Source organism: Mustela erminea, chromosome 6 (genome assembly GCF_009829155.1).
Source record: "Mustela erminea isolate mMusErm1 chromosome 6, mMusErm1.Pri, whole genome shotgun sequence".
NCBI classification, from domain to species: Eukaryota; Metazoa; Chordata; class Mammalia; order Carnivora; family Mustelidae; genus Mustela; species Mustela erminea.
The window spans coordinates 57801261-57824264 of NC_045619.1; the positions used below are offsets into that span (position 1 = coordinate 57801261).

Below are 23004 nucleotides of genomic sequence, written 5' to 3' on the forward strand. Positions count from 1 at the left end.
GCCCCACTGATCTGGAAAATACGAAAGAAAAGACAGATGTCTCCGGGGAGGTTATGACTTGAGTTTGGACATGTTGAGTTTGAAAACAATCATTCCATTTCTAGGAGGTGATTTTTTTTTAATTTTTTATTTTTTATAAACATATAATATATATACTTTTTTTTATAATTTTTTATTTTTTATAAACATATATTTTTATCCCCAGGGGTACAAAAACATATAATATATTTTTATCCTCAGGGGTGCAGGTCTGTGAATCACCAGGTTTACACACTTCACAGCACTCACCAAAGCACATACCCTCCCCAATGTCCATAACCCCACCCCCTTCTCCCAACCCCCCTTCCCCCAGCAACCCTCAGTTTGGTTTGTGAGATTAAGAGTCACTTATGGTTTGTCTCCCTTCTAGGAGGTGATTTTTGACAGAAAGATATATAATCCTGAATTTCAACTCTAAACTACTGATTCATCAGGTTATGGTTAGTAGTTTCAACCAGGTTTCCCAAAGTGTGGTCTGTGGCTCCGCAGATGGAATTCACACAAGAATTTGTTAGAAATGCAAATTATCAGGACAGCGCCAGACCCACGCTATCAGAATCTCTAGGGCTGGAGTCAGGAATCTGCTTTAAAACACTCTGCAAGTAAGTTGTGACGTTTGAGAAACACCATCTTAAACCACATAAATGGATGAGACCACCCCAAGAGAATATAAAAAGAGAAGTTGCTGACATCTAGGAAAATCCCATCTTATGCAAGCTCTACTTTCAAATATAACCTGTTGATTACTTCTCATCTCCTCTGCTAGCGGGCTAGCCCTACCATCACCATGCCTTCAGATACTTTTAGAACAGTCTCTGTTCTATCCACTTTCGTAATAGCTTCATGCTTTACTCTCCTCAGAGTAGTCAGAGTAAGAAGCACACTCGTGACCAGATCATTCCTTCCATCTGAAACTTCTAGGGGACCTTAAACCCATCTACAATAAAATGGAAACATTTGCTGTGGTCTGCAGGTGGGCTCATTATGGTAATCAATCTCCAAGATGGCTCCAATGATCCTGCTATCAACCCTAATCAGACTGTATCAGGCTTGGTCTTTGGGACCAATAGAGCACGGCAGAAGTGTGGCATGAGCTGAATGCTATGTCAGTTCTGAGATTATGTTATAAAAGACATCGTGCCTTCTCTCTTGATCTCTTGGATCAGCAGTTCTGAGGAAAGCTAGGTGTCATGGCATAGGGACACTAAAGTGACTTATGAGTGACAATGCAGTGTGGTCTACATGGTGAGAAATGAGGATTCGGCTAACAGCTGTGCGAGTGAGCTATGTAGGAAGTGAATCCTCCCACCAGTCCCAGCAGGCTGGCTGTCGCCTCATGAAAGACGGACCAGGAACCACCTAGCTTCGGGACTCCTGAATGGACCCTCAGAAACCATGGGATGTAACAGATGTTTACTTATAGAAGCTGCCAAATTTTGAGGTAATTTTTATGTTATTCGATAACTGGTGCCCCTTGCACCACTCCAGACTCCTCTCCCTTCTCTTTTGTTCTCTGTCCCCTGCTAATCCTTACAGGAGAAGTAGGTTCCCATTTCAGCAGGTGTTGTCTCTACAGGAATGCTCTCCTCCCGGAGAGCCATACTTGATTCATTTCCTCATTGTGGCTTTAATTTGTGTTTCCCTAATGGAGGATTATGGAAAACATCTATTTATGTCCTTATTGCCATCTGTATATTCTCTTACAGTGAAATGTTTATTTGTATTTTTTGGCCCATTTTCTAAGTGGCATGTTTGCCTTTTGAATATTGAGTTTTGAGAGTTCTTTGTATATTCTAGAGGCAAATCCTTCGTTGGGTGTGTAATTTGCAAATATTTGCTCCCAGCATATTGTTCTCTTTATTCTCTTAACAGGGTTTTTCAGAGTGAACGTTTTAATTTTGATGAGGTCAAGTATATCAGATTTCCCTGTTAAGTAATTTTGCTGGCACGTCTAAGACATGTTTGCTTAGTCCAGAAGGACTTAGGCCCTGAAGATTTTCTCCTAGTTTTTTTCCCCTAAATCTTTATAGATTTACACCTTTAAGTCTGTGATACACATTAAGCTAGTTTTCATGCAGTGTGTGGCAGTGAGGTGTGGAATTTTAGGTACATAAAGTGTGAGGTGTAAGATTCACTTTTTTGGTTCCGTTTTGTTTTGTTTTATTTCTGATGTCCATGGACAAAATGTCAATGCTCAGCCTCATTTGTCCAGGATTTAGATGTTCATTCTCCAGCACCATTTGTCAAACAGGCTGACCCCCTTCCAGTTAATTACGTTTGTACCTTTGTCACAAGTTAATGGGGCATATTTTGTGGATCTCCACTTGGGTTCTTTGCTTTGTTTCACGGATCTGTGTGTCTATTACTCAGTCCATACCATACTGTTTTGACTACCGTAGCTATGTAGTACGCTTTAACATTAGGAAGAGTCATTCGCTCCCACCCTACTTTTTTCTCTTTTAATATTTGTTTTGGCCATGCATTTTAGAATAAACTTTTCTATGTCTACAGAAAACCTTGCTGGAATTTTGATAGAAATTGTAATAAATATGGATCAGTTTAGTGAGAATTGATATCTTTATTATGTTGAGTGCTGTAATCCATAAGCACGGTGTGTTTTTTCAACTGTTTAGGTCTGCTTTGATTTCTTTTGAATTAGATTTTGCAGGGTGCCTCAGTGGCGATCAGGTAAGTGTCTACCTTCAGCGCAGGTCATGATCCCAGGGTTCAGGGATTGAGTCCCGCATCAGGCTCCTTGCTCAATGGGGAGCCTGCTTCTTACTTTGCCTGCTGCTCGCCCTGCTTGTGCTTACTCATTCTCTCTTTTAAAAATGTTTTTAGGGGCACCTGGGTGGCTCAGTGGGTTAAGCATCTGCCTTTGGCTCAGGTCATGATCCCAGGGTCCTGGGATTGAGACCCACATTGGGCTCTCAGCTCAGCAGGGAGCCTGCTTCCCCCTCTTTCCCTGCCTGCCTCTCTGCCTACTTGTGATCTCTCTCTCTCTGTGTCAAATAAATAAATAAAATCATAAAATGTTTTTAGAAATCAGAATTTGTAGTTTTTATCATACAAGTCTTGTGCATGCTTTGTTAGATTTACACCCAAGTATTTCATTTTTTTAGAGCAATTGTGAATGATGTTACTTTTTAAGTTTTAGTTTTCATTTATTCATTGTTATGTATAAATGCAATTGATTTTTCTGTATTAGTCTAATATACTTCAACCTTGCTGAACTCACTTATTAGTTATAGCATAGTTTTAAAATGAAGATTCCTTAAGGTTTTTCTATGTAGATAATCATGTCATCTGTAAATAGGAGTGGCTTCATTCCTCATTTCCAAATTATATGCTTTCTATTCTCTTCATGCCTGATTGCATTGGCCAGAATTTTCAGTACCATGTCGAATAAGACCGATGAGAGCACAAATCCTTGAATTGTCCCTGACCTAGAGAAAAAGCATTCAGTCTTTTACAATTAAGTATGAAGTAAACTGTAGGGTTTTTTTTATTTGGTTGGCTGGTTTATTTTGAAGATTTTTTTTTGAGTTGAGTTTTATTTCTAGTTTGCTGAGAGTTATCATAAATGGGCACTGGTTTTTGCAAAATGCATTTTCTGTGCATTTCTATATCAATTGATATGGTTATATGATTTTTCTTCTTTAGGCTGTTGATATAATGCATTATGTTAGTTGATTAGGCTTTAAATAGTCTTGCATACATGGAATTAATCTCACTTGATCATGGGGTATTATTATTTTTGTACATTCCTGTATTTGATTTGCTATTATTTCATTAAAGATAAAGATTTTTACATCTAGGGACACCTGAGTGGCTCAGTTGTTAAGCCTGTGCCTTTGACTCAGGTCATGATCTCAGGGTCCCCGCATCAGGCTACCTGTTCAGTAGGAAGCCTGTTTCTCCCTCTCCTGTTCCCCCCTGCCTGTGTTCCCTCTCTTGTTGTCTATCTCTGTCAAATAAATAAAGAAAAATCTTTAAAAAAAAAGAATTTTTACATCTAAATTTATGAGAGATTGGTCAGTATTTTTCCTTTTTATTGCCTTTGGTTTTAGTGTTAAAATATTTTATGAGGGTAAACTGGCTTAATTAAATGAGTTTAGTACTGTTCCCACTTCCTATTTTCTGAAAGGAAGTATTGTATTTTTAATTAATAGGTTATTTTTTTCAAGATTAACAATGTTGTTCTGGAAAAGGCTTAAATATTATTGGACATTAGGAGAAGATGGGGGAGAGCCTTGTACCTTCCTTCTTCACATTTAGGGCGTTCCTCTCTGGGGTCCACCGTGTATTCATCAGAGTGGGAATCCTGGTCTAGGAGAATCCGAATGTAGAGGAAATGTGTCTCTGATGTGTGTCTTCCTACTCAAAGGTATTTTAAGAAACACTAAAGAAGGATTAGAGATTAGTGCTTGTGTAAGGAGCTTATTGGTCAGCTAAAATTTTGATTACTTTCTAATTACTTAGTGCCTGCCCTTTAACTCCCTGTATGTGATTAATAATACTTTCCCATCTGTCAGAAAGTATCAAGAACCAAGGATTATAGAACTATGAAACATAATTTTTAGAAGCATTTTTATGATATTTCGTTCTTAAATTTGCATACAGTAAAAATCCTTGGAGTTACAGATCTCCCGCTACAATCATGATACCAAATAATCCCACCACCCTTTAAAATCCCTCGCCTTGTCCCTTTACCAGCAGTCGACTTCTCTCAATCCCTGGCCACCACCGATTAGTTCTCCAACCTCATAGTTTTTCCATTTTGGAATGTCATTAATTAAATCAGATACCATTAGAGCCTTTCAACTCTGGATTCTCTCACTTAGTAAAATGTGCTTCCTATTCATTGATGTCATCACATATACCAATAATTCTTTTTCTTTTCCCAGCAATGTTTCTGCTGGCTTTATTTCTTATGCCTCTGAAGTCTTGGAGTGTCCAGGGCAACCAAGGGTCATCCACAGGAATTTCTTGATCATCAGTCATCTTGTTCAGAGCCATGTGACTTCACTACCTGGTTTTCCGATCAGAGATAGATAACTGATCAAGAGTCAGCTCTGAAGAGGCTAGCAAGTCACCAATTAAGTAAGCTGGTAGAACTCTTCTGTCTCCCAGAGGCAGTGCGTACTTCCTGGTGGTTAGCCTGGCTACTCAAATCCTCTAAGACTCAGTGGCAGCAGGAGTAGTAGAGAAACAAAAAGAACAACCACTTGGAACAGAGAACAATGGGTACAGTCCCTGAAGATGCAAACTGACCAGATCTCTAGAACTCCACAGAGTCTTGAACGATTTTTAGGTCTCCACAAGCCCAGAAGAATGTGGTTGAGTTTCCTGTCTTCCACACATCCCCTTGTATCCCACACTTCCTCTTTTTTCGTTTTTTTTTTTTTTTTCTTTCTAGAAGTTCAAAAATTTCTTTTTTTTAAATTATCATTTCCTTTCTGTTTTAAGAACTTCCTTTGTCATTCTTTTAGTGTAGGTTTTCTGGTGATAGATTGTCTTAGTCTTTCTTTATTAGGATGTCTTTATTTCCCTTCACTCCTGAAGGATAAATTCAGAGGTGACAGTTCTATTTTTATCAGGACTTAAAAAATGTTGTGATACTTTCTTCTGGCCCCATGGTTTCTGATGAAAAATCCTCCATCATTCCATTTTTTCACCTCTAGGTAAGATAGTATATATATATTTTTAAATTGCTTTCAAAATTTGTTTTGTCGTTAGTTTCGTCACTTGATTATGATGTGCTTGGCGTAGATTTCTTTGGGTTTGTCCCATTGGGGTTCGATAGCTTCTTAATTCCATAGGCTTTTGTCTTTCATCAAATTTAGGAAATTTTCAGTCTATTTTTTCAAGTACATTTTAGCCTCATCCTTTTCTCCTCTCCTGGAACTCTGATGACATGAATGTTAGATCTTTTAGTTTCCAAGTTCTCGGGTGGCTGTTGTTGTTCTGTTGTCGTCGTCATCGTCGTCATCTTCTTCTCTTTCTTCTCCTTTTTTGCCTCCTCCTCCTCCTTTTCTATTTATTTTCTCTCTTTTAATCAGATGGGGTAATTTCTACTGTTCTAGTTTCAGGTTCACTGATTCTTTCTTTTGTCTTTTTTCTGTTGTCAAGCCCATTCATTGAATTTTTGTGTTTGTTATTGTATTAGTCTAAAATGTTCATTTTGTTCTTCTTTAGGTACCTTGTTATTGCTGAAGAGTGGTGAAAATTCCCCACTTGGCTTCCTCTGACACCATTCTGGTAAGAAGGAAGAGGGTGCCTCGTTAGCACTGGTTGGAATGAAAGTCTAAGGTCCCTATGTGGCCTTCTCTGATACTACTTAGGTGGGGGTGGGGTAGGGTTACCTAATTATAGCTGGGCCTGGATGGAAGTCTCGACACTTAACCTGTGCGGATGGGTTTGAAACTGGCCTTTTTCCCCAAAAACAGATGTTGGATTTTTCCCCATGGCATAAGGTGATTTTTGTCTAATTTTTTTCTGTCTTACTAGATTACATCTTTTCTGGTCATTTGTCTAGAAAGAGTAGGCTTTTTGAGAGTTTTTTTTTTTTAAAAGATTGTATTTATTTATTTGACAGACAGAGATCACAAGTAGGCAGAGACACTGGCAGAGAGAGAGGGGGAAGCAGGCTCCCCGCTGAGCAGAGAGCCCAATGTAGGGCTCAATCCCAGGACCCTGAGATCATGACCAAGCTGAAGGCAACGGCTTAACCCACTGAGCCACCCAGGGGCCCGAGAGGATTTTTTTTTATCTGCTCCTGTTTGTGTTTCTGGGTTGCTGCCTCTCTTCCCTCTAGTCCAGGATATACAAAACTAAAAGAGAGCTCAAGGAATTTACTGCCACATTGTTCCTAGAGCACTAAATTCCCTATTTGGTCTCTCTTCTTCTCTTGACCTTTTAAAATACTCTTATGTTTTTTCTATATATAATATTTAGGAATTTTAGCTGTACTTAACACAGGAATGGGGAGAAGCATATCTACTCCATCTTGGTCCAAAACTGGATGGAAAATAAATTTTTAAGTCATTAAAGCAATTAGAGGATTTTCTAATCATAAATCCTTGAGAGCTAAATTAGAATCACTTTATTTTTTTAAAAAGTTTTTATTTATTTATTTGACAGACAGAGATCACAAGTAGGCAGAGAGGCAGGCAGAGAGAGAGGGGGAAACAGGCTCCCCGCTGAGCAGAGAGCCTGATGTAGGGCTTGACCCAGGACCCTGAGATCATGACCTGAGCCAAAGGCAGAGGCTTAACCCTCTGAGTGACCCAGGTGCCCCTAAAATCACTTTAGAAGAGTTTTTCCAACTATATACTTGGTCGTACATCTCATTCCTCACATTCCATTCTTCTGGCTTTCCCTGGGAAAGAAGTGTAATGGTACAACACCCTCCTCCTTCCTCTAACAGTGAGAATCACTGGTTACAAATCCTGTTACCAATGAAGGTGGTTTATCTTTCTCAAGTGCGTTGGGATGGAAAAAATTGAGAACCTTGGCACATTTTGGTATATGACATGAAGAAACTGAGGCTGGAGGAGGTGGCATTCTTGTCACATAGCAGAGATGTGGTGAGATCAAGCCTGCACATGGGTCTACAACAGTACTGTGCAAACAAATCACCTTGAAACCTTGTTAAAATGCAGCTTCTGGGTCAGTAAGTCTGGAGCAGGCCCTGAGGTCCTGTATTTCTAACAAACGCTCGGGTGATATGGACGCTTATACATTTTGAGTAAGAATACTCTAGAGCATTTGGCTTATTGCTCTTTTCACTGCCTGTATGAGTTGTAGTCCTTCAGCAAAGAAATAGAGAATGGGTGAGGGTTTCACAGAAAAGAATCTCAATATCTATGTGCCTTCTAAGAGTAGAGGAGGTCTGAATTGTAATGGAGACCAGAGGTGGGAATGGAAAGACTCATCCAGACACTAAATATTCTACTGGCTCTGCACTGCACTTGCTGCTTCAGAATTCCTCTAATTTTGGTGAAGACCAAGGTTATTATTATTTTTTCATTAAAAAAAAATAAGCTTTTTAGCTGTCCATGTAATCTGCTTGGGGCTGTCAGTTAAGAATCTATCCTTGCCTGGGAAGGATAAATTGACCTTCTTCCTCTATAACCTTATGGAGTGCAATTCTCTAACAAGTAACAATTTAGGGAGGGCACATTACAATTCACTGGCAAGGCATGAGAGAGACCAGCAACATGTGCATCTCGGTCTATTCTGCTTTGCTATAATATAATAGAAAGATAGCAGAATATGCAAGGTGTTTCCAGATTTAGGCCATGATCCTGGCTCCACTACTAACTTTATACACAGTCTGGAGTAAATCACTTTATTTCTCTATGACAAATTTCTCAAAAGAACTTAATGATGCTAGCCTATGGACTAAGGTCTATATAAAGTGATGTACAAATTAATACTAGTGGCTCAACGTAATGGAAAGACTGCAGCCAAGGGTACCAATGAGTTGAATTGTAGCTGAGCCCTGTGCTCTGAAGCCTTTGATATGGAAGATTCAGCAATCAATTTTCAAATAAATGCCATCAGTTAAAAGTTATCAGCTATACGTTGGGCTCTTTCTCTGTCAAGTACCACTGAATTTTGTGTCATTTTTGATTTGCGGTTCTATCTTACTGAGGAAATATATCCAGAACTTATTAGGGAGAGAGATCGTATACTTTTCAATGTCATTGCTCACACAATCAGCATCCCAGTGTCCCCACTGCAGCACAGGACACTATGATTTTGTTTATCTTTCCAGTTATCTAGATTCCCATAAGAATTATGACACGATGCTTGTGTGGTGGGGATTGACTTATGACTGGGGCGGGGTGTGTGTGTGTCAGGGAACCGGATGGAATGGGAGACAACAAGGACAGTGGTGGGAATGAAGGAAGACAAGAGATTGCGAATCACAAACCACGAATATGCCCCTGGATATCAGCATGTTGTGTGCATTTGTAGTTTCAACACCTACTGATTGACAGGAGAGTGCCCAAGTCAGTTTTGTGAGAGTATTTCACTTGTCAGAAACCTCCTAAGCCTGTCCCAGTCTCACCCTTTATTCTCTGAACTTCTTTGTACGTGGGTTGGTGCTCTAAGCTCCTAACAGTGGGATTACGAGGCATGTGGGTATTACAGGGAGATAAATCAGGAGGCATAGATCCTTTATTCATCTGCTTTGAAGAGAGCGACTGGGCGGTTTATGGGAGCAACATTCAACTCTGTGAGTATTTCTCAACTTCTGGTGTTTAAATAGGTTTTAATTGAAAGGCTTTGTGGGTGGTGGAGGGTTGATCTGGCTCTAAAATAAAGAAATGGACGAAAACACACTGAACCAGCGGGCCTGGGCTGGGGCCGGGAATGAAACTGGGAAAAAACATGAAGGAAATACATCCAAATTGCCTTATAATGTCATGCAGCCAGCTAATAAGTGAAACTTGGTTATTGAGAGGTTGCTGCAAAACTTGATTACTCAACTCATTTTGAAAGAACCCCACACTGACTCTTCTTTTTTGTGGCTCCCAGTTTTCTGGGAAAGGAGGGATCTGGGGCACTAAGTGACCACAGAGCAAACAGTTCTTTACTCCCAGGGTGTCCATGAAAGAGACCAAAATACAAAAGGGGGGACATGAGAGTGTGAGGATAAGGAGAAAGAGAGTCAAAAGGCAGTCAGAATGACCCCAGTGCTGTGTGGGTGGCTTAGCCTTCTCCCTCTGAGGCCAAAGTGTTTGTTTGTTCCAATCCGAATGAAGGTACTTGCGGATTTTTTTTTTTTTTTTTTTTTTTTTTTTTTTTTTGGTCTTTTCATGGCTTTGGTTAGGGTCTTCCTTGGCTCTCCAGATTATCTGATTCTCTCTGCCTCAGCAGGACCCTGGTGATATTTATTGGCCCAACCCCATCAGTGCAGGGAGACCACTCCTGCACCTATTTCCTCCTCACCCCTTCTCTTAGCCCCCCAACAATAGAATTATCTATTTGTCTATATCTATGCCAAGAAGGGGAGACCTGGAATTTTGGGGGTGATGATAGCAACATCAGAGATCCTGACTCAGGACCTTCTGATACTGCTCTGCCTTAGCTGGGGTTTATGGATGATCATCCTCCTTAGCTTCTTACTCTGAACTCTGCTGCCTTGCATCCAAGGTGACACTAACCCTGATTCCCTACAAAACTGTGCTTTGATGTACTGCTCTGCTGAATCCACTTCCTTCTGCAGAACAACAGTTTTTACTCTTCAAAAGGGCTGACACTGCTTTAAAAATAGAAAGCCATTCCATCTCACAAAGGAATGAATGAATTTCTTGACACTTTTGGAAGACAAAAATGTGAAACATCTTCCTACAGCTGAAAGCAAGTCTGACACTGGATGGAGGATTATTTAGCCTGGGGATGCCCTTTTAATTCCTAGGAAAGCATGGCCGGGATAAGTTTAGCCTCTGGTGATATGCGGCATGGACAAGACTAACTTCCAAGGCAGGGAAGGGTCATATTTGCTCTGTTCCTCCCAAATGGTTTTACAGGGAGAACTGGAGGGCACATCCATGACAGAAAAACTCTACGAGTTAGAGTGTCCTATCTACTCAAAAATGAAATATTATACATGAAATGCATAATAAATACAAAGTTTTTACCCATGGTGCAAACCCTGAGGATCAGGAGGATCCAGGGACGAATGAGGCAACTGTTCTATAGCGCTTTCGGAAGAGAATACCTTTATATAATGCATCATACATACCTAGAGAGGAACGGGAATGCCATCTGAGCCTGCGACTTCAAAATCACATATATAAATATGCAAAAGAAATTTACAAGAGAAAAGGGGAAGTATAATCAAGGAAAGATGGAAGTCAAGTGTGATTTTTAAGTTCTTTGGGGCTTCTTTTGGGGATGTCAAGGGAATCCAAGCTTACAGCAGAATTTCAAGACCAGTCATAAATTAATAGGGTATTGGAGGGATACAGAAGATGACCCAGCAAGTGCTGGTGACAGTCATCTCTCTGGTATGTGACAAGGGCTCTTCAACCGTTCGCCCAGGAGAAAGTGTATAGGAAGGGCAGGTGAACCTGTGTCCCAATCACACATTTGTTTGTTGGCTTCCTAGAAGGTGTATTACATCATTACTATTTTTTTGAGCACTTTGCACCAAACACTTATTTATATTATGCCTTTTACTTTTCTCCATAGCTCTAAAAAGAAGGTATATTGGATTAATTTCATAGATGGAATGAGGTCCAGACAAGTTATGCAATTTATCCAAGGTCACATAGACAGTTTTTGTGGAGCAGGGATTTGAAACTATCTATTTGAATCTAAAACACATAGTCTTTACATTGCATTGCCCCCAAATGGTAATATGACTGATTAGTTTACCTTAAACCCTCATATTATAGACTCTAGATCTGACACAGTGGAATCCTAGATAGAACTGCTAGATCAAAGTAGAAGACACCCAGTAAAATTAGAATTTCAGATAAATAACAAATAATTTTTCTTGTATAAGTATGTACCATGAACTATTTAGAATATACTTATAATAAAAACCCCATTTGTTATTTATCTGAAATTCTAGTTTAACTGGGTGTCCTGCATACTTATTTGTTAAATATGGTAATCCTAATCCTAGTAAACTCCCCAGATGAGAGAAGGAAAATTTGGGCTTTCTTACTATTTTGAAAGAATTGAGAAGTCCAAAAATCTTGATTGGAGAGAAATTCTCTAGTTTTCCTCTGTGGCTTTGTCAGAGCCGGGATGTGCCAGCTACTGGTATAAACTCAGAGAACAATGCTACTCTTGGCTGCCCAGTAGCAGTTTCCATGGTCCCAACCACACTTGGAAGAGACACAAACTTTGCGTGTTTACCAGGGCGAGAGAGGGGCCACAGCACAAGAACTGGATTCAGTGAACAGACGAACAGGCAGCCCATTTCCTAAAGTCACTGAGAGCTTTGTGAAGTGAAGACCAACTGATGCCTTCTTTATAGTTTGGTGGAGAAATCACAGGGTCTGGCTCTCATCACCCAAAGTTCAAGGTAGTAGTTCAATGTTTCCATTTATTTATTCAACAATTAGACAAATATATACAGCACATCTGCTATGTGCCAGACACTATTCTAGGTTTTGACAGAAATGAACAAAAATGGAAAAAGAAGCCCACTAGAGCACATTCCAGTGGGGAAATAAGACAAGATCCGTGGCATAAGCAAGTAAACCTGGCCAGGTTCGCCATCCCTGGTACCCACTCACAGATTAGTCAATGCGTTTCTATGGAAAAAGTTGAGAACTAGCAGGAGAAAATGAAAATAGTAATTGGGGAAAAGAAGAAAAGGAAAAAAATGTCTTTTAGGCCAGGATAATAATTTAAACTGATTTTGAAAGTAATAAGAAAAAGCTGATGAACTTGAAGTCATACAATATAACATTTGAGGTATGTTCCGTGTGGTGGAGAAAGAGGAAGATGATTAGCATGGACCAAAGATGGGTCAGGGAGAGTTGAAGCTAAGAATATTAGCATAAGTCTATAATTTATAGATTATATAAATAAATAAATCTTCCAGGTAGCAGAGCATGGAACTCTTACCCAGAGTTTGGCTCAGGGTAAGAGATTAGGGGTACTTAGAAGTTCTTTGGAGTTTTTTAGACTCTTCCTTCCTAGGAGAAGTATTATCAACTTTTGTGATAGAAAGGAGAAAGAAGAAAAGTCATCCTTTAGCTTAGCATATTTACTTTTAAAATTTATCTTGTTAAGACATCCCTATTTGTACTTGAAGAATGACAATGTACGTTTCTACGGCCAAAATCAAAGTCTGTGAAAATCATATTGGATAAGTCCATGATTTGGATAGGAGAAAATGTTGAATATTTCAGAGAAATGGGTGATTAAAGAACCTCATGTCTGAATATGGAGTTAAAGCATAAACCTACTCCTGAATCATCCTCCGTTGATTTTCTTGTGTGTGTGTGTGTACTGGGATGTATCTCATACTACACGGGTGTTAGTGTCCCTGGTTCAGAGCTCTCCTTGTTATCTCCCAGAACTAGGAGAGGAGTATCTTGATTACACAAGGCTTAAACAGTGTTAGGTACTGTAAAATAAAAAGCCCATAAAATGTGAGGCAATAAACATTAGGAGTCAGGTTATTGTGTAGTAGGGTGGAAAATATATTAAACTTAAAGAACATATCAGTGCTGTAAAGACTATAGATAGCATTCAGTCCATTTTCCTGTCTTCACAGATGATGATCACAGAATGGGAAGTACTTATCATAATAGATTCACATGGAAAGCTCGTGATAATTTATTGAAACAACACATCTATCTAGATTTTTCGTTTGCAATCTATCTGTTGTCAGTCTGCATTCCACTACATTGAGTGATTGATTTATACCATATTTTCTTGAAAATCTCTTTAAAAAATGATTGATTCTTCCCTTTTGAGACAAGATGAAGTCCTGAACTTTTCTGACTTTTCCAGTGAGGGTCTAAGAAGCAATGGTCCCTGTACCCTGAAGAATCTTTTTTTTTTTTTTTCCCCTCTCACCTTCTAAGGAACCTGAAAGAGAACCATCAGACACTCAACGACATCAGAATGAGCGACAACACTACTTTGGCTCCTCCATCTTCAAACCAGGGTCCCACTACCCCACGCAAGGGGCCCCCCAAGTTTAAGCAGAGACAGACTCGCCAATTCAAAAGCAAGCCTCCTAAGAAAGGTGTTAAAGGGTAAGACCAAAATGAAAAAGACTTCTATTTTTTTCCCCCACAAGCCTGCTTTGATTTTGAGAAATTAATGCTCCCAATATTAAATAGACTTAGAAAGATTTCTACCCCATCCTCTATTTTCCTCTCTACCACAGTCTTTACTGAATCAGTTAGTTTTTAGCCCTGGAATGCTTTCTCGCTCACCCCTCAGGCTGTGGTGACATTTAAAACGACAAATGGAGCCGGTCATAGCAACCTTTGACTTGACCTTCCAGACTTTTCTTGACCACTCCTCTTCACCAGTACACCCTGTGGTTTAATTTGGAATACTAAAACACAGGCCATTTCCGGAACTCAGAGTTTATTTTTATGGCTTCAAATGTTAAGTCTTCAATTCTTTATTTTTCTCTTTCTCTTCTTGGCAAAATCCAATTTATTCTTTAACATATATTCATATGTTAAATTATTTTGTGAGGCCATTACTGACTCTCTTAGACAAATGTGATCATGACTTCCATGTCTGCATTTCATACATTCAGCTGTGATAACCTGTATTGTTTTACATTACATTTATTTATTTACATCTGTTCTCTGAGATTGAAGTTCCTCAGAGAAAATTCATTTTTTTCTCAATTCTCTATGTTTAATACAATGCTTGGCACATAGTAAATGCTTGATAAATGCTTTTGTACTGCTAACCAAATAGATGAATTAATCATTTTAATGTCTTTCATACTGTGTTTTCATTCCAATTTCTTCCTTCCTTCCTTCTTTCCTTCCTTTCTTCCTTTTAAGATTTTATTTATTTATTTATTTGACAGAGAGCTCAAGAGAGCACAAGCAGGGAAAGCAGCATAAGAAGGAGAAGCAGGCTCCCTGCTGAGCAGGCAGCCTGATGTGAGACTCTGTCCCAGAACTTTGGGATCATGACCTGAGCTGAAGGCAGACACCCAACCTACTGAATCACCCAGGAGCTTCCATTCTATTTTCTATTTTTAAAAGTGGAGCTTGACTAAATTTCCCCAGGGATAGTTCTAGTTAGCTCTCAGTTGTCTTAGGCTAGATTTTTATGAGGGGCAAATCTCACCACAGAGACACACTGTCTGAAACCAGCCTGAGTCACTTTGTCTTTTCCCCAGGTCAATGCAAATAAAATATTTCTCAAAGACAAAAACTTAAACCTCTTCCTGCCCCCTTAGTCAGGAAGCTGTCAGTAGGAGACATTTCAGGATCCTTTCACTCTGATGTCAGCTAATTTTTCTTTTTCTCTCTATAGGTTTGGAGATGACATTCCAGGCATGGAGGGGCTAGGAACAGGTGAGCCTCCGAAGACTGTGGACTTTTACCACTATCCATTCTTTAGGCCTCAAAGGGCAGTGAAAAATTACAAGAAATAGCTAAGGCAGCAAGCAGGTCCTTGAAGACATAGAAGTGTGGGGGTTAGTTTAATCACCTCAGTAAATACACATGTGCCCTGAGGCAAAAACTCTAATAGAAATCAAGCTAAGGCCCAAAGATACTAAATCCTCTTGTTCTGTTAAACAATGCTTGAGGACATCAAGTTGTAGACTTTCATGGTAGAAAGATTCTCAGCGTTTGTCTATCCCAACTTCATCATTTCTTCAGAAGAGAAATCTGAGACAAAGAGGAATGAAGCGACAGTAGGAGGCCGCAGAGTGAGGTATTGGAAGCAAGGGAGGAGCCTGGAGAACTTTTTCACTCTACCAGACAACGCACTCCCTAACCACCGTCCTCTTCACAGATGCTCTGGCACCCAGAACAGGGCCTACACACTGAATGTACCCAATCCAAGATTTTTCAGTTAGCTAGAATAATTGGATTTGTTGGATAATGAATGAAAATGACTGGCTCTTCCCTTTAAAAATACTAAACTGTATTTTTTAGAGCTATTTTGAGTTTGCAGAGACCTTAAGCAGGAAGTGTAGAGCTCCTGCATACGCCTGTACGTAGCTTCCCCTATTATCAGCATCTTGCATTGGTGTGGTGCATTTGTTGTAAATGATGAGCCGGTGTTGGGAACATTATTATTAGTGAGCATTCATAGCTTATATTAGGATCCATTCTTTGTGTCGTCCAGTTTTGACAAATGCATAGTGTTGTATTTCCATAACTACAGGTACACACAGAATAGAGGTCCTAAAAATCCCCCATGTTCTACCTGCTCATCCTTTCTCCCACCCTCCACAAACTCTTGATAACCACAAATCATTTTACTTTCCAAAAAGTTTTGCCTTTTCCAGATTGTCATATGGTTAGAAGTATACAGTCTATAGATTTATAGCCTAGCTTCTTTCACTTAGCAATATTTATTCACGTAAGTTTCCTCCACGTCCTATATGGCTGGATAGTTCTTTTTTTTTTTTTTTTTTTTTAACCACAGAATAATATTTCATTCTATGGCTGTATCACAATTTGCTTATCTTATTAAAAGACAAATCGCTGGGGCGCCTGGGTGGCTCAGTGGGTTAAAACCTCTGCCCTCAGCTCAGGTCGTGATTGAGCCCCGCATCAGGCTCTCTGCTCAGCAGGGAGCCTGCTTCCTCCTCTCTCTCTCTGCCTGCCTCTCTGCCTACTTGTGACCGCTGTAGGTCGAATAAATAAATAAAATAAAATCTAAAAAAAAATAGACATTTTGTTGCTTCCAAATTTTCACAAGTATAAATAATTCTGCTATAAACACCACTGTGAGGGTTTGTATTTTTTGTATTTTTTTTTAAGATTTTTATTTATTTATTTTTTAGAGAAATAGCAAGTGACAGAGCTTGAGAGGAGGGTGGTGAGGAGAGGGAGAAGTAGACTTCCCAATGAGCAGAGAGCCCGATGTGAGACTCAATCCCAATACCTGAGCTGAAGGCAGATGCTTAACCAATGGAGCCACCCAGGTGCCCCATTGTGCAGGTTTTTGAGTGAAGGTATTTTCAACTCATCCAATACACTTTTGATAAATGGTGTGATTAGTAATCAGTGTCCTTACCAGGCAGTTCTCAGTGTATTTGCTTTTTACAGTCAAATGTCACTCCTGGGAGCTCAAATACATTTTCCAGCTATTTTCTAAAGCTCATTTGCTATTCTCCTAAATCAACTGCTTCTGTATTTTGGCCAGACTACATAAGACCAGCAGATTTCCTTTGGGCTCTGGAGGATATGCTTAACTCTGCCAACGTATTTGGAACACTAGAAAGAGCTTTATATTGAGGGGAGATCTGAGATCTTTGGCTTGGTTTTAATCCCATCTCTATAACTCTGATTTTTTTTTTCTTTTGGTAGGTATTTAATCTCTTTGGGTTCCAGTCAGCTTCTCTGTAATTCAGGGATAATAATATTTTATTGCCTGAAGCAAAAAATTGGATTAGTAGATGCCTTGAGATTACTTCTCAGTATGCAACTGGATATATTAGGCATTTCAAAATCTAAAGGAACTAAAGAGTGAGTTAGAGAAGCCCAAGGAATGCATCTGAATGGGCAGGGAGTAAGAAGGCAGTGGATTTCCAGATCATGGGAATTTAAAATGCTTCTATTTCTCATTTTAACTCTTGGCCTGACTAGAATTCCACTTGTGTTCTTTCCATAGTCATTGTGCTTTGAGGAGACCTGTTTGATCAGTGACCTGCACCCCCTCATGCTAGCTCCAGTCAAAAGCCTTGGGTCACCTCTCCAAAGAGCTACAGAATGAAACCAATGGAGATACCTACCTGGGGTGGGGGGCATCAGAACTGTGCAAGGGATTAATTAGGCAGTCAGTCTAATCCTTCCTGGGCTAAGGGCAATTATAGGTAACTTTCTGGTTACTGAGACAATGAATGGGAGAGAGGAGTGAGGTGTCTCCAGCCAAAGGATGTCTTCTGGAGCACAAGAAGGCTTCTCAAGGCTCTGGGGGGCAGGGTCAGTGAGGCTGGCTTACAAGCTCTTCTTCCCTCTCTTGCAGACATCACGGTGATTTGTCCCTGGGAGGCATTCAGCCACTTGGAACTGCATGAGCTTGCTCAGTTTGGGATCATCTGAGGCACCAGAGGTTCTGCCATTCTCAACAGCAGCTGCTGTAGTTTTGATTCCTTTTGCCCTATTGATCTGCCAGAGTCTTGAAATTCAGCTGTTAGGAAGTGGTTTCTTCCGCTGACAGTCATTTCCCTTAAATTGCTGCAAAGAGCTCTCTTAGCGTCAGACCCTCTCCTGCCATATAGTTCAGCTCAGAATAGTGGATGCAGATAGACTTGTTCAATCATTTCAAACTTGACCACCTTTTCTTATCAGCTGCTTAGAATTCATCCATAGTTCTCTAAATGTTGTTTATTTGTGAAGTCCTTCAAATCTATTTAAAGGCATTCCCTGTAGTTAGTAGCAGCTTTTAAAGATAACATTTATGTCACTCCCTTCCCCTTCTCATTTAATAAAGGACATACTGACCTTGAATCTGATGATGCAGTGGTAGTAAATGCTGTATGCAAATATCTGATACCCTGTTCTGAGAGCCAATTAAACAAAGAAACAAGCACAGGGCATATGAAAGAGCGTGGGAGGAAGAGTCAAGCCCTGATTCTGCTTTGTAACTTTGTGAATCGTGCACGTTCTGGGTCTTAATTTTATGGAACTGGGTCATCCCTGAGGTCCTAAGCAGCTTGTACAAATTGGACAGCCTTATGTTTGATGGAAGACTGGAGATTCAAACTCAGGAATCTGATAATGTGAGCCTTCCTCTCCCTGCCTTATCTCAGCTGATGGAAAAGATTTAGATGCTAGAAAGTTTAGACTTAGATGCAAAGGACAGGTGGTTGAACCCTCTAGATAAAATGATGGGTTGCTTCACCGTGGAGGTTGTGTCAAATGTAATGTGTACATAGCTATCTTTCCTCAATACTTTCAAGGCAATTGTGCAATTCAAAGCCTGCCTCTGTCTGACTTGGATGCTTTGGGTACCGGCTGTATTAATTTCTTCATTTCAGTTTTGTAATCTGTGGCGAAAGAATGGAGTAAATTAACCGAAAGGAGAGGCGGGATTATAGAGAGGAAAGAGATCTGGGTTCCAATCCTGACTTGACCAGTAAGTTACTCTGTAATTTGGGACAAAGTTTTCTCTCTTTGGATACTCTAGGTTGCCTGAATTAGATAATATAAGGTTTGAGGTGGTGATAATTCCATGGTATTGAGGCCTGCAGAGTCTAAGTAAGAGAATTCAAGGAGCTCACACTCAAGAAAATGTCTTGTGCTACAGGCTCCACACCGTTTTGCACAAATGACCTACTGACCTCTAGCCAGAAGACTAGAAGCCCAAGGAAGGCATCTAGATTAGTGTGGGGAAAGGAGACTGTGGACTTCCAGACCATGGGAATTTAAAGCACTCCTATGTTTTTTTTTTTTAATTCTTGGCCTGATTAGAGTTCCATTTCTGTACCCCCACCCCCACCCCTTAGCAGAAAAGAAAAAGTACAGAAGAAAAAATAAAGTATAAGTTCAAGAGTAGAACAGTGACGTGCAGGAAGAGAAGCCTGGATGTGTGCCTCCCCCTCCAGGAGGGACTCCAACCTCTGCCCATGTCCCTGTTTTCTGTCCGGCGGTGGTTCCATTTGATAGCCAGGGCCCCGGGTTGAGCCTCTTTCATTCTCATATGCCTCTTGGTGATGGAGGTCCTGGTTCTTGTCCAGCTAGGTGAGACTCTGGTCCACATTTGGCTTACTTTGCAAATGTTTCTCTAAACATTTTAAGATACACCCAGAGAAACATACTTAATGGCCAGGCTGGAGAAAGATCTAGAAACCCTGCTACATGAAGAACTGTTGAAGGAATGGATAATATTTAGCCTAGAGGGGGGAAATGATCATTACCAGCAAATATTTGAGAAGTTGTAATGATCAGGATGAAGTAGATATATTTTGTGAAGTATTCTGGCATTTGGTGGTACACTGGAACAGATAAATTGAAAGCTATTCAAATCCCAGAATCCTATTCTTTCCATTTCTAATTCTACATCTACCATTTTTTTTTTAATTTCTAATAAGAAACAAGAAAGCCCTTCTTATATAAATGGAACCTAGGAAAGAGATAAAGGTAAATCATGGCCCCCATCAAAGTCCTGGCAGCAGAGATGCCACACTCAGAGTAACTGAAGAAGTTTAAACAAAGGGACTATTTTCTTTTTTAAGATTTATTTATTTATTTATTTGACAGAGATCAGAAGTAGGCAGAGAGGCAGACAGAGAGGGAAGCAGGCTCCCTGCTGAGCAGAGAGCCCGATGCAGGGCTCAATCCCAGGACCCTGAGATCATGACCTGAGCCGAAGGCGGAGGCTTAACCCACTGAGCCACCCAGGTGCCCCAACAAAGGGACTATTTAAAAAGGCTTGGGGTAGGGGTGCCTCACTGGCTCAGTCAGTAGAACATGTGACCCTTGACTTTGGGGTCTTAAGTTCAAGCCCCACATTGGGTATAGAGCTTACTTAAAAATGAAGAAAGAAAGAAAGAAAGAAAGAAAAAGAAAGAAAGAAAGAAAGAAAGAAAGAAAGAAAGAAAGAAAGAAAGGAAGGAAGAAAGGAAGGAAGGAAGGAAGGAAGGAAGAAAAAGAATAAGCTGAAAGAAACTTGGGAAAGGTTAAAGTGTTTCTATAAAAGGTAGGACAGTAACTTGGGGCTAGCCACACTGTTGGGGCTACAATGTTTCCAACCTTACACCTGACTGGAATCCCAGTACGTCTTCTCTATAAGAAAGGCCCCCCGGAAGGGCCACAGTGATCACAGTGATCAGCCCACAGTGATCCTGTGAGTCATTGGGAGGGGGTGGGGAAGAGGCTCATCGACAACTCAGTGTTCTTCTTCTCCCATTCTCTACTCTCCTGTTGATGCCTCCCATTGGATAAACTCAGTTGGAAGTCAGAAGACAAAGGAGCCCATTTCTCTGGTCTTCGGTTCACTTCCAACAGCAGGGATCAGGTGGAGAAGGGTGGAGAGTGGATGGGAAGGGACAAATGGGGACGTTCCGTCGGGGCACAGGAAGCAAGAGCAGATGTCATTTGTCCACCGGCGATTGTTAGTTGGAGTTGGGAAATAAGCCCGGGCGTGTGTGAAACCTGCGGAGGGAGAGGAAGGGCAACGTCAGATAGGAGAACACAACAGACAAAAGAGAACAATCCAAGAGGAAGTTCTAGTATTTAAGGGTTTGGAGAATTTGTGGAAATGTTCTGACACTTTCTTGATGATAATAACCACTGAGGATTTCTTGAGAAAAACACAGAATGTGGTTCCATTCCAGAATTACTGAATAAAGTTCTGCAGGGGTGAGATCTCAAATCTTTTATTTTCAAGAGGGGCTCCAGGGTATTCTTTTAAAGTTGTGTCAGTTTGAAAACACAGATGTGGTCCCAGGCTATGTTGGGAACATTAGGAATTAGAGAATTCCCGTTGCCACCCAGATCCGATGGGTGGGTCTGGGTGCTGATATAGGGTCGATGTGCCCCTCATAACATATGCAATAGATGTGAGAACAGGAACTAAGATTTGGGTGTCCCGACTCTTAGATTGATAGAATAGACATGCCTCACGACTTCACACCTAACCCAGTTTAAATGCTTCTTAAATTGCACAGAATGTCAGAGAGTTTAGAATGTAAGTGTTAGACTGAAGCAGTTCCAGGAAATGTAGAACCAAACAGGCACCATGACTCCCAGGTGAACCTCTTGCCATTGTCTCGGGTGGTGGTCACCCTTCCTCTGTAGCCTATGTCTCTCCCTGTCCTCATCTTCCTCCTTGGACTGAAATGGGGGGGATGAGGGGAGGGAGAGAGCTTTGTCCCAGCAGGGGAGACAGTGTCCTTCCTTCCTTCTCCACCCCTTTTCTATTTGTTCACATTATTGGATAGAAGTTGGGGTTGGTGGTGTTGGTGACATAAGCACCAACCCTCATTCTAGAGCTTAGGAGATTACCATCGGAGCAGAAAATCATGTGTAAGGAGAAAATTCTCCTCCAGAGTGCTCCACCGCAGATAAACAAATGCAGCTGTTATTAAACAATTGGAACTGTGCAGTTTGCCTCTATTTTTTTCCTTTGCACAATGAGAAAAACAAGAATCACCATAAACTGAGGAAAGGAAGGAAAGTATTTTCTCAACAACGAAAGAAGTGAGGGGAAAACACACACAATCTTAGTTAGACTAAGATTCTGCACGAGGAAAACCAGTCACTCGAGACTGATCAGCACAGCAACTAATATTATGACAACTGAGCAAATATAACCCTGCATTGTTTTAAAGAGAGAAACAGAAAAGGACTTATATTTTAGAAGAGGCCAGAGGGAAAGGCATAGGCCACCAAAATTGTGTGCTTGTATAAAATAGCATAATGCTTTCTGCAACTCCAAATGAGTTATTTGACTCTCCTCTTACTTTTTAAGGGCAGAGTCAGACTGATGGAACCACGAGTTTAAAATAAGAATCGTAAACTTAAAACATAAATCCACATCAGTCTCACCATGCCTTTACAGCCAAACAATCAGGAGGGGTGAGTTCTGCCCGGCTGTGTTGCCTACGATCCGCTGGACATCTTGGGCTCAGTGTTTGAAAATAGAGCAAAGATATTGGACTAAATACCAAAGGAAGCAAGGTTCCTTGCAGTATAGAATTCTAGAAACCAAATAGACCTGAGCACATTTCAACCATGAAAAACCATTCTCTTTCTGGCCAGAAGATCTAAGGCACTGAGTCCCCAGCTCTTTTCACGTATAATACTACCACCTGCTGTAATGAACGAGCACCTCATGGACACTTGGAAGACCATTTCTATCAGAAAACTTGTAAATCCATGGAGCTGGTTCTGAATTTGTCCCCATTCACTGACCTGTTTCAGTTGTTGTACTCCATGGGTATTTATGTGTATTATGTGCATGCTTATTCGTGCCCAAGATAAACATTAGAAGAATATACATGGGAACAAGGTAAATCTCATTTTCACCCACTGCCCTCTGTCTCCCGCCCATTCTCAGGCAATCCCTGTTACTAGTCTGGTATGAATACGGCCAGAGATGATCTTACGTGCATGCATCTTTCCCTTTGCATGACGATCATGTACCGTAGTCACTGTTCCATACCTGCTTGGTCACCTTCTTCTTCTTCTTCTTTTCTTTTTTTTTTTTAAGAGTTTTTTATTTATTTGACAGACTGAGATCACAAGTAGGCAGAGAGGTTGGCAGGAAGAGAAGGGGAAGCAGGCTCCCTGCTGAACAGAGAGCCTGATGCGGGGCTCG

At 40.5% G+C, this 23004-nt stretch overlaps 1 protein-coding gene across 4 annotated transcripts; it reads left to right on the plus strand.

Annotated features, from left to right (window-relative positions):
- Positions 1 to 1299: 1299 nt before the first annotated feature.
- Positions 1300 to 18661, plus strand: PDE6H (phosphodiesterase 6H). 4 transcript variants are annotated; one of them, XM_032347420.1, is made up of 4 exons: positions 1300 to 1480; positions 13608 to 13781; positions 15037 to 15077; positions 17353 to 17698. In XM_032347420.1, exons 1-4 carry the CDS (start codon positions 1449 to 1451, stop codon positions 17364 to 17366), a joined length of 261 nt encoding a protein of 86 aa, XP_032203311.1. In that variant the 5' UTR covers positions 1300 to 1448; the 3' UTR covers positions 17367 to 17698. The 4 variants fall into 4 exon arrangements, with proteins under 4 accessions (XP_032203311.1, XP_032203310.1, XP_032203313.1 ...); XM_032347419.1 differs by lacking the exon at positions 17353 to 17698 and adding an exon at positions 17707 to 18661 and having other exon boundaries at positions 1308 to 1480; XM_032347422.1 differs by lacking the exons at positions 1300 to 1480; positions 17353 to 17698 and adding exons at positions 9077 to 9286; positions 17707 to 18661.
- Positions 18662 to 23004: the final 4343 nt, after the last annotated feature.

Excerpts from the sequence above, each read along its gene's own strand:
- PDE6H (XM_032347419.1), top strand. The coding sequence starts at position 1,449 with ATGTTTACTTATAGAAGCTGCCAAATTTTGAG. Across the intron at positions 13,782-15,036 it reads CCTAAGAAAGGTGTTAAAGG|GTTTGGAGATGACATTCCAG; the intron begins GTAAGACCAAAA and ends TTCTCTCTATAG. Across the intron at positions 15,078-17,706 it reads CATGGAGGGGCTAGGAACAG|ACATCACGGTGATTTGTCCC; the intron begins GTGAGCCTCCGA and ends CCTCTCTTGCAG.